General features: G+C 44.0%; 1 protein-coding gene across 25 annotated transcripts in view; it reads left to right on the forward strand.

The window, feature by feature from the left end:
• Positions 1 to 12,018, forward strand: part of NRXN3 (neurexin 3) — a 1,481,114-nt gene that overhangs the window by 60,456 nt on the left and 1,408,640 nt on the right. For all 25 annotated transcript variants that reach the window (XR_007774426.1, XR_007774427.1, XM_050953172.1 and 22 more), the window contains exon 2: positions 3,534 to 4,758. Coding sequence is in view for 23 of the 25 variants with exons in the window: in XM_050953172.1 (XP_050809129.1) it covers positions 4,050 to 4,758 (709 nt within the window). In the remaining 2 variants the exon portion in view is untranslated. The remainder of the gene's footprint in view (positions 1 to 3,533; positions 4,759 to 12,018) is intronic.

Consider the following 12,018-nt stretch of genomic DNA (forward strand, 5'->3'; position numbering starts at 1 on the left):
TGTGGGGTGTGGAGACCCCATCACACATTTTAAGAGTGGAGTTTCATGCCATCTGTGTGCATTAGGCATAGGTCTAATTGTCAGTCTTTTAATCTCTAAAGGCTTGAATTCAAATCCTTCCTAATGCCAAAAAGGGACAGTAAATCTGGGTTTCCTCCCAGCCCCTATTGCTGTATAGTGAGAGTGGTTTACATTAGCAGAGCTGCATGGGGCCCAGGACTGGAATACCAGGGGATGCTGCAGGTCAGGATTAAGGGGCATTGGCAGAGTTCTAGAGGCAATCTTGCACAGCCCCGTGTCTAGATGTAGACAGTCTGCCCAAAACCAGAGTTAGAACGCATAAATATCAAGAAATAACAGCTTTAATTTGTCATGGCCTGAAACAGTCTTCTCTCCTTCCTCTGCCTAAATAAAGATGATCTTATCTTCTCTAGAAAATAAATTGATGGGAAAGTACGTGGCTTCCTCGCCTTGGTCAGCTGTCTGAACCCAGTGCAGCTACCTCCGACTAGTTTCCATTTTGTTGATTGTTTGGTGTCCTGTGGGAAACAAGTTGCTGGATCTCAGTCCATTCCTTAATGGACAGGTGCTAACGTTACAGAGGTCACCACCACTGTTCATGATCCCCATTGTTGCAGGGGAGGGGCCAAATATTGAATGGGCATGGGGACTGAATTTCCCCAAGAGGGGGTTCCTGCAGTTTAGGATTGAGACAGATTAGTAGGATGGATGTGAGAGGCGCTTGATTTACTGTGGACTATACTGTACCTGTTCTGTGGATACTTACCTGCTGTCTGCCTCAAGGGCTGTTGCTTCAGCACCTCTCACTAGCTCTGAAAGTGTTCATTTTTAGTCAGAAAGAGAGAGGGGTGCTTCTTCTCATACTTCGCCCAAGAGAATCTAAAGCTATTATTGAGGGAGATGTTCTACTGTGGGATCTCTGTGGGGCTGACTTCAATGCTGAGCTTGCCTACCTCTCCCTGTCATGTTTGTTTTAAAGTCTGTTTGAATCTTAACAGGGAAAAGAATTCTTCTGTGGCACTGGCAGTGGTAAATGTTCCAGGGAACCTTTAGCTGCTGGGAATAGTTTGCTGGCTAATTTACACACGTTATTATAATCTTAATCCCGTCTCATCAATAACTCCAGGCCTGGTCATCACATTCTCTCTTTCTCCCTCTCCTCCCCTCCCAATAAATCATGGGGTATTTTATTGCAGCCACTGGGGAGTACGGAGTAGAAGGGTAAACAGACGCAAGCCAGGTGTCTCTGCCTGCAGTTGCTTCGCAAGGCCCAAGAATTAAATGACTGAACCAATGTCTCAGTTATCGGGAGGAGAAACAATTTGAACATTTGGGTCCTTTTTTCTTTACACCTCTCTTAATGCCGCCTGCTTTCTCTCCTCCCTCAGCCTGAGCCAAGCTGTTAACAATTAAAAGGAATTATCTTCCCTCTGGTTTTGACTTGATTGTATTTGCGTTTATAGCAGTTAAGCTAACGAGCTCCAGTCAGGCAGCTGCAGGGAATGGGTCTGACTTACATGGGACATTGAAAACTCACGTTTCTCTGTGCTTACAGGTTCTCTTGGAATTGATTCATTTTGTGTTTCAAGTGACCTGTTTTTAGTGCTGGTTAAAGGTGCCATATTGACAGCCTTGGAAAGGCCTCATGCCAGTCCCCTGAGCCATCCAGTCTAGTTTTGTACTTTTGCTGAACTTGACATGATGGTCTTTCCCTAGAGGCTCATGCCCTGCCCATGTCTATGAAGAAGTCTCTGCTCTTACAGCAGCCTTTGTTTTAGACAGTATTTTCAAACACAGACTGCAGCCGAGGTTCAAATTCCCTTTAATCTGAAATAATCCTCCTACGTCAGACACAGTCACCCACCTTCCCCCAGTAAGAATTTAATTCAACACTAGTATAAATGGATGGAACTACCTTCTTGCTAAAGACAATCAGTGTCACTCCCACTTCATCCTAGGAGTGAATTTGGCTCTTAGTAAGTAGCAAGCTCTTTGTAGAACCTTCAAGGTTGAGACCATTATTATTTCTATTTTTAAATATTTGGGAGTGCTTGAATGCGACAGTGATGGGGCATATAAGTGCCTAGACAGACCAGCATGGTGCAGTTTCTACCATGTCAGCCAGTAGCAAAGGTTCCTGGTATAGCTGCTGGGCCTAGTTTTTAAGGGTCCCTGTTTGAGTCTCTGCACTGGTAACATGCAGGACACATGCAGCAAGTTCTAATGCTGAATGGAAAACCAATAACTGGGACGTCTGTTCTGTCCAGCCTCCTCACTGCTGTTCTATCTGTCATGAGTCATGATAGGAGGCAGAGGAACAGAAAATCTGTGCAAAATGCCTTCCCTTGGCTTGTGCTGGACCTTTTTGTTCTAAGGAATTCCATTTTTTGCACTAAGCATTTTTTGTTTAATTACTAGAGAGGCTGTAAAGCTATTCAAGTCTCTATACTTGATGGGACCTACCCATCCATTGGCAGTGGAGTTAATGAATTTGACCTGCTTTGGGAACAGAGATTACTGATACTTGTTCTTTTTTGGGTTACCACTTCCATCCTAGCTCCTCTCCTCCCAAAAAATCCCAGTGTAATTCCAGCAATGCACCCTGCAAGAGCCGGGGAGCATGTCAGAAGCTCAGTAAAAATCCTCTGAGTTGCAATCTCCGCAATTTAGAATTATCAAGGGATTGTGGATGAACACAGTAGTGTGATATGTTTCTGTGTGTACCAGACTAATGATTAATGCCTAATTCTGCCCTCTTTACACCTGGGCAACATTCCTATATATTACATTTTATTTGTGGGGCCAGATTCTGCTCTTAGTTACACTGTTGTAAATCTAGAACAACTCCACTGGGTGATTGGAGTTGCTCCAATTTTACACCAGTGTAACTGAGAGCAGAATCTGACCCACAGAACCTTTCATCTCCTTGATTTGAAGAGAGGGAAGAACTTGGCCCTTTGGAAAGTTGTTAGGGGCTGCTGGTCAGTGAAGAGGAAATAAACTGCCCTCTGTCAGCGTGTTAGAACTTGTAGAGGAGCCAAACTTGCTTACAAGTTGCATGCTGTTGAAGGGGAATTTTATGGTATTCCTGGAAACAGCATTAGTGAGTGGCCTGGTGTGAGGGTTTACCTAGCATACCTTATGTATACTGTTATTACCAAGGGATGGATTTAAACTTCTTGGAGGCAGTGTTTCTCAAGGAGAGTGGCAGGTTTTTCATTGTTCATCAGAACTTCTTAGAATTATTTATCTGCTATGATAGGGCCTGATCATGACTTGAGCATCTGCATTTCTCACTCAGGCCCTGAGAGGTCTGATGGTGTAAATAGCCCTACTACTTTGAGAGATGAGGGGATAACTGTAGATAGGGACATACATGAAATCCTGCCCTCTAAATAAGCAAATACATACAAATCTCAGGTTACCAACTACACTGAGTTCTGGTGATCTGTGGGACTGACATCGGTCTCTCTCTCTCTCTCTCTCCCTTTCCCCCCCACCCATCTTTACAGGTCCTGCAAGCTCTTTCAGTGCCAAGCGAGCAGTTATGGGCGGGATCACCATCAATGCACCCTGAAGACTGACTTTGGTTTTGCTCTCCCAATGGTTATATCCTTTCTGAGTTCACCACCACCTCACTGCCGCATTTGTCATCGCTTCTAGGAATCTGGAATTTGAGAGTTGGCCTTTACCTCTGCACTCGCTCTCTCTCCTCACAACAACTGTCACTTTTGTGTTTTCCACCAAAACGAGACCACCGTGGGTTTTCTGCCCTTCAAGAAAGTGGATCACCTGGAGAATTCTTGCCACGCACCCCCTCCTTCTGAGATAAAGGCCTCCGGATCCTAACGGATAGCTGAGATCTTTCCTTGGAGAGGTGAATTCTCGTGGCTGATCAAGTGTGTGTGCTCCCTCTGTGCTTTTCTTATCCTGTGGAATTTATCAGTTACAGTGATTTTTCCTGGGGTCCTTCTCACCAGTGCTGTGGCTTTTATATTTTATCTAGGGAAGAGCAGGTTTTTGCAACAATGGGCTTCACTCTCCACTCTGTCTGCTTCACCCTGAAGGTGAGCTTACTGCTGGGCTCTTTACTGGGCCTCTGCCTGGGTCTGGAGTTCATGGGCCTCCCCAACCAATGGGCCCGCTACCTCCGCTGGGATGCCAGCACCAGAAGCGACCTGAGCTTTCAGTTCAAGACCAACGTCTCAGCTGGGCTGCTCCTCTACTTTGATGATGGTGGTGTCTGTGACTTCCTCTGCCTGTCCCTGGTTGATGGGCGCATCCAGCTCCGGTTCAGTGTGGACTGTGCCGAGACCACGGTTGTCACAGAAAAGCAGGTCAATGACAGCAATTGGCACTTCCTCATGGTCAGCCGTGACCGCCTCCGGACCGTGCTGGTGCTGGATGGTGAAGCCAAGCCTGGTGAAGTGCGTCCACAGCGCCAGAACATGAACATAGTCAGTGACCTCTTTGTTGGTGGCGTTCCATCAGACATCCGCCCTGCAGCCTTGACCCTCGATGGCATCCTGAGTGAGCCTCCATTTCAGGGATTTATCCTGGACCTGAAGTATGGCAACTCAGAACCGCAGCTGCTCGGCAACCAGGGGGTCCATCTGGACATGGAGGGACTGTGTGTAGAGAACCCTTGTGAGAATGGTGGCACTTGTTTCCTTCTGGATGGTGAGCCACATTGTGACTGCTCTGCCACTGGATATGTTGGCAAATTCTGCTCAGAAGGTAAGAGATCACCTGCCTTCTTTCTCTCCTTTCAGCTCTTTGCAAAATCCGACGGTCTAATTTTTCATTTAGCATGGCTGCAAAAGACCTGTGGCCTCTATTGGTGGATCTCAAATGAGACAGAGTTCCCCTCCAAATCACAAGCACCTCCTCACCCATAGCAAATAGCAAAGGGGGCAGTTACATATGATGGCAGAGAGGGAATTTTGCATATATGACACAGCATTGGGAGTGTGGGGAGAATCCTCACCACTAATTTGTTAATGGGGCTGGAGAAGGTAAGGCAATGAGTTCATGAGCACTAAGGGTTTGTAGGAGAGATGGTCAAACTCCAAATGTTTGTTTGAATTCCCCCTCCCACTTCCATAAACCAAGGAGGGGCAGGTAAAATGGGGAGCAAACGTGAACCACCCTGATTATGGGCTTTGTGGAAACCATACTTCACTGACGAGACTTAGCAAAAATAAGGCCATCTTTGGGGTAGCTTGATAGTAGTCTGGAGAAGGCCCCTGCTCTGCTTGTATTGCTTGCACAGTAATGGCTGAGATTGTCATTTTGGTTGCTCCAAGAACCCCAGCTCAGATTGTTTTGGGGCCTGTGTAAAATGTCTGACTGGGTTGCCGAAGCAATAAAAATGAAAATTGAGTGTAACTACTGGATTTGATTTTTTTTCAAAATAAAACTGTAGTGACAAACAACTAAAACTTACCACAGGATAAATACCAGGACTTGTTTCTGAGTCTTCTCTTAAATGCTGTGGTAATTAGCTCTCACCAGTGGGCCCCACTGCTTTAGGAGTCCATACAGGCAAGAGACTTGGATAAAGCTTCTTAGGTTGACAGTGAGAAATCAAAAATCTTGCTGCAATATCTTTGTGAAATAGCTTTAACCCAAGATAGAGACTTGGGATGTCTTGGTTGTAAGCTGGCCAGAAATTCCCATAGATTTTAGAGTTCAAAAAACACCCTGCCCTCCATTCACCAACCTCAAGAAGTTTCACCTAGATCTTGGGGTCCAGATCATCCTACAGGAGAGAATGTAGAAGTGTAGTTGGGGACATACACCAGACCAAGCATGTGATCCTGAGAGGTGCTAAATATCCCAAACTTCCCCTGACTTTTCTGCTGTGATTTGAGTACTTGGCACCACTCCGGATCAGCCTGCAAATGAGAGAGAATGATTTGCTGAGCTTGGGCCTTAGAAGTTCTGAGGCTGCTGGGGTCATTCAGTGTTGTAGACCCCAAAATCCTGCTGAAGTAAATGGAAGGTTTGTAGGATAGAGGATTGCAGGATCCACACTTGCATTTGGACTCTGAAACCTAGGATTCTAGAGAAATAAACCTCTTCCTACTTCCCTGTGGAGCCTAGATCCATTAGCTCAGGAACTACTTTAGATATCAACAGTCTGTGGCTTTCAGCATGTCTTGAAAAATGCTGTAAGCAAGCAGGGCTTCTGCTCACCTATGGGGCAGCGCTGACAGCTCTGGACAAGGCTTGAGTGATGCAATTTCCATATTTTTTTATGGAAGGTGAGGTATGGGAAATACATCTTCTAATGGGCAAGGCATGTGTCTAGGACAGACATCAGTGAATGCAGCCAGTGCTGCTATTGTGTGTGAAATCATGCGTCACACTGCTGTTTGTTTCCTGTAGTGATGTATCATTTTCCTCCCAAGGTCCTATTTAATGATGGAGGGGAGGGAAAGAAATTTTGCCTTAGGGTGCTATTTTGTGTATTTTTAACCCATAGTTAACCATGGTCTGATCCCTCAGGTATGATGCACTGTTCAGGGAACTTTCACCTCAGCTCTAACCTCAGAAATATCCTTAACAATTTCCTTAGCTGGTCTCATTTCCCCTGTTTGCTATTATGTCATGTGCATTTCTTTTGTTTTAATTATTGTTTTCTCCTTCCCTGTCCACCTTCTCCCTCCACTTGACCCTGCAGCAAAGCCGTGATCCTGCAAGTGTGACCTCTAAGCCCATTGTCATTCGGTGTCACCCAGGCAGCATTGTGGCATCACTGCAGGTTCTGGGAAAGCAGAGAAAGGGAGAGGCAAAGCTCTAGTAAGGTGAAACAAGCAAACAAAAATTGCCAAGAAAACGGAACAGGGAAACTAGTGAAATGTACAAAGATTGTCCTTTGACTTGGAAAATCTTTTCCTGTTACAAAAAGTTCTTTTTATACCCTGAATCTGGTAAAACTTCCATCGACATCAGTGGGATAAGGACTGCAGGCCCAGAACGTCCTATCTGCTTGATCCACTGTTGACCCACCTAGTTTTTTTTATTTGTTTGTTTATTGTTTCCCTCTCCTACCCCAAGAAAGTGAACTTTTTGTTGCTGGAGCTAATGTTTTCTCATTAGTTTATTTCCTTATCCTGTCCTGGGATATTTGCACAAGTGTTATTTAACATGAATAATTTATTCCTGATCTCTCTTTATTTTTAAAGGAGATACACTCCCATTTGACTGGACACCAGAAGCTGTGGATCCTTAACCCGCTTACACAATTTGTCAGCCCTTTAATTTGCATGCCTGTGTTTTCACTTGATTGCCGATGCAGTTAGCTCATTCATTGGGAGTTGATAGGATCCAATCAATAACTTCTGTTTTAATAGCTAAATGCAATATGTACCTTTTTAATAACGAGTTCTCTTGACAGGTTTCAGCCCATTACGTGACTATTGATTGATACCTGCATCTGCAGATGGCAAAACCACAACAAACTCATTTATCATACGGCCAGAGAAATAAATAAATAAAAATAGTCAGTGGAACCTACTGCTAAGTGAACTGTGATGGAATGAAGCTCCATTTACAGTATCACAAATTGTTTCAGTGCAAAGCACAGTTCCAGTTATAGTGAACCTCAGCAAAGAGTGTAACATTCTGTGACATGATGGAACTATTATAAATCCTGTGAAAACACGGGCCTTGATGTTCAGAAAGCCATGTGGGCGTTTGGTGCTGAATGTGTGTACACAGTTACCATCATGGCACATATTGTGGCAACTGCATGTGCAAATGACCATTGGAGTACCCTACCGGTCACTAGCATGTGCAGTTTTCGTGACTGGGTGTGCAAATGTGTGCACACTTAAGAAAATCTGAGCATTCAAAATAAAATAAATAAAGCTTTTCAATACAACTGATTCATTGAACCTGGCAACCCTGTGTGACTGTTTTGAATAGCAATTAATATGTAACTTGCTGGGTGATGGATGGTGGCATGGAATCCTGAAACTGAAGTCAGTGACCTGTCTCCCCACCACTTCTCCAATTAGCCCCTTAATTCTCGCTGGGATTAGCCTGGTGCCAATAGGCTGAAGCTCTTGTACTATTTGAATAGCACAGAAATTACTTCTCCATAGACATTTTCTTTTGTTTTCTAAACAAAAAATAACCAAAATATGGGTGTATCTGCCTGAATAGCCACACTTGCACACTCATATTGGTGCTCTTGCATGCTCATGATCACCTTCTCTTGCATTCGCTGGTACAAATCCTCTCGTTTTGCCAAACTCATCTGTTGAGGACAGACGTGCTGATATGCATCAGCTCAGCATCAAGCGTGTAAGAAGGAGGTCAGATACAGATCCTAGATACAGTTTAGACCTCACCCATGTTCTGGGGCTTCCATTGGGCTCTGTGGGTAGAAGTGAACCAAAAGAACGCTTAAAAACTGTATTGACTCCCCTAATGGCTGCAGAGCCTTGAAGTGGATGCCTTCAGCAGCTTCACAAAGCAATACACCAAAGCCCTTGTGCTGCCAGCAGGGGCTGTTTCTAAACGAAGCCTGAATAGAGGCCTGATTGCGCCTCTTCCCTTGATTACAAAGCAAGATTTCCTGGGGATGCTGCCTGCTGAATGACAGAGGAGCCTGTCGTTCTGTAATTATCACTCTTTTAACTGCAGAGGGAACAGCTTTCTCTATAGCCTCTTGGTTTCATTTAAAGAGACAAGGTACCATGGGGTTTATCTTCCACCTGCCTTTTTAGAGCAGCACAACCTTCCTATTCTGGGTAGGTCTAATGGGAACTGCCTGGACCTTTCCTGCAGACACATGGTGCCCCTCTAGCTGCCCCAAAGTTTGTGACACTGAGGGCTGGGTTGGTACTTTGCCAGAAGCCTGATGGCTGCACTTAATTTGCATATACATTTACATACATTTTGTAATCAAAACCAAATGAACACGACCATAATATTTGCACCTACTTGCATTTTCCTTGATAGATGAATACAAATTGCTTGTTGTGTGAATTCACCAGCCGTAATCAGCTGCCTAGTCTCTGCGTGGCCCTTGCCCTGCAGTTACAGGAGAGGGCAGGCAGCTCTGGGCTACAGTTTGAGCAGCCCAGATCTATATACCCTCTAGTGCAACACTAAGCATAAAACAGATGTGACCGATGGCTGTAGAATAAATGTGGGGAGAGGAGTGCTATGTGCCTTTGTATGGCGCCTCTGATAGTTGGTGTGCAACCTGTGCCCTTTGGACTGGAGGTCAGGAGGCTTGGGATGAACACTGCCTTTGCTTTGGTTTCCGATACTTTCTTCTTTCTGCTGCTCACTTCCCCCTTTCATTCTCTCTCAAGCTCCTCTTGGATTCAGTTCCTTTGGCACATTATAAAATCATAATTTTCTAATCATGTTATTTTTATGTGGTGCCAGATGGGCATCAGAGAAATAAGATCTGTTAAGATCTATTAATTGAATGTTTGTAAAGTGCTGTGATGCTCCAAAGTGCAGCAAAAGCACTGTTTATTATTGCTAATAGTAAATATTAGAGATGAGCTGGAGCCACGGAGGTTCAGTTTGGATCCAACATGTCCCTACATTCCATCTCTCCTTAAAAATGGAAAGGGGCCCCAACTCCCTTACGCCGGGCCCTCAACGTAGGGCCCGAGGGCTATATTCAGCCCCCAGAACTGATAGGAGGAGGATGGGCAGCCAGGAAATCTCCTTTCCTACTAAAATGCAGACAGGGTAGGGGGGGAGCCACTTAGTGGATTTCAGGGAGGAGGTTGGGATTTTTGTTTTTGTTTTTAGAATGTTGCCCTAAAGTCACTGGCTCTTACCACCTTATGCCGGGTACATATTCATAAATGATCTGGAAAAGGGGATGAATGGTGAGGTGGCAAAATTTGCAGACACAAAATTATTTAAGGTAGTTAACTCTAAAGGAGACTGTGAAGAGTTACAAGAAGAATATCATTAAACTGTTTCCTATCTTTTTGGGCAACAAAATAACAAATGAAATCCAGTGTTAATAAATGCAAAGTAATGCACCTTGGAAAACGTAATCCCAATTACACATACAAAATGATGTGGTCTAAAATAGCTGTTATCACTCAAGAAATGGATTATGGATATTTCTCTGAAGACATCCACTTAAGGTCAAAAAAGCTAACAATTATAGGAACTGTTAGGTAAGAGATGGATAATAAAACAGAAAATACAATAATGCCATTATAAAACTATGGGATGCCCACTCCTTGAATACTGCTTGCAGGTTTGGGTCACCTCATCTCAAAAATTAGAAAAGCTATAATTGAATTGGAAAAGTAACAGAGAAGGTCAACAAAAATGAATAAAGGTATGGAACAGTTTCCATATGAGGAGAAATTTTAAAAGACTGAGACTGTTCAGCTTAGAAAAGAGATGACTGAGGAGCAATATGACAGAGGTCTATAAAATCATGAATGGTGTGGAGAAGGTGAGTCAGGAAGTATTATTTACCCCTTCACGTAACACATAAACCAGGGGTCCCCCAATGGAATTAATAGGCTGGAAAACAAACAAAGAGAAGTACTTCTTCACACAATGCACAGTCAACCTGTGAAACTTGTTGCCAGGGGATGTTGTGAAGGCCAAAAGTATAACTGGGTTCCAAACAGAATTAGATAAGTTCCTGGATGCTAGGTCCATCAATGGCTATTAGCCAAGATGGTCAGTGTTGCAACCCCATGCTCCAGGTGTCCCAAAATCTCTGACTTCCAGAATCTGGGACTGGATGACAGGAAGATAACTCGATAATTGTCCTGTTCTGTTCATTTCCTCCGAAGCATCTGGCACTGGCCACTGTTGGAAGCCAGGATACTGGGATAGATGGACCATAGGTCTGACCCAGAATTGCCATTCTTATGGTTTCCTGCTCTGTCACAGACTTTGTGTGTGACTTGGGCAAGTCACTGATAGACTAACACAACGGAAGTAATGCAAGGCTGGATCACTTGAGTTAATTCTGTAGTATGCATTTCTCTGTATCTCAGCGCTGCATCTGTAAACACCTCATAAGATGTTGTGAGGTGCTTAACCCAAGATAGAGAGTGATGATGCCTGAGAAAGAAAGAACCCAGTATGGCTCTCAGATCCCAAGATGAGCTTGCAGTTAAAGAAACGTGTTAAAAAAAGTTAAAGGAACGTGTCTTGTTAACTGATCATATGTGAGCTCAGTTCTTCATCCCCTCCCCTTAGTCCACATACAGTCTTTCAAAGTTTCTCACAGGGAACCAGCAGCTCTATAAGGGGGACTCTTTCATGATTTAACCCTCTCCCCCACTTTTCCCCCCAAAAGCGCCTTTGTAACTTACGCCTGAGATTATTAAAATGCTTTCAATTCCATAGTAATACCCAGTTTCCCATTCCTTGTTTGTGCTGTTTTTTTACATTCTGCCTTTCACTTAGGTTGGAACTGTGAGTTTAGCTTGATCACCTTCAATCTGCAGGCCTGACTCACTGTTGCTCTGCACCTTGCCCTGTCAGAGAAAGCAAAGTGGGTGTAAAAATGTTATTGGATCAGAAGAGTCTGAAATCCCTTTGTCCTAGTGTGAATGACTATACAAGATGCAGAGCTATGGAGATTAAAGCCTTCTAATTAGTTTCACATGCAGTAGCCCAAGACTGTTTGATGTTTTACAATCCTAAAACACTACAAGAAAAAGTAAAAATTTACTTGTAATGGTTCTCTTCTTGGTAGTTCCTATACAATTCTCCCTTCCCCTTTTGCTTCTAATCTTTTAATTTTGTGCCTTTAACTACTTCTTAATATATAATATTTATTGTTACTTGTCCACAGTGTGCTTCCTGCTGTGCAAAGAGCAGAGAAGTACCTTGCCCTCAAGCGTCTTACAATCTGAGCACCTGATCCTCTGCTCTTTACTCATGGAAGTAGCTCACTGAAGTAATTTGAGTGAATAAAGTGAGTAGGGTTTGGCCCTAGGCACTTGACAGAGTCCTTTTTAAAGAATGGAGGAAGTG

This window comes from Gopherus flavomarginatus, chromosome 5 (assembly GCF_025201925.1).
Source record: "Gopherus flavomarginatus isolate rGopFla2 chromosome 5, rGopFla2.mat.asm, whole genome shotgun sequence".
Lineage (NCBI taxonomy): Eukaryota > Metazoa > Chordata > Testudines > Testudinidae > Gopherus > Gopherus flavomarginatus.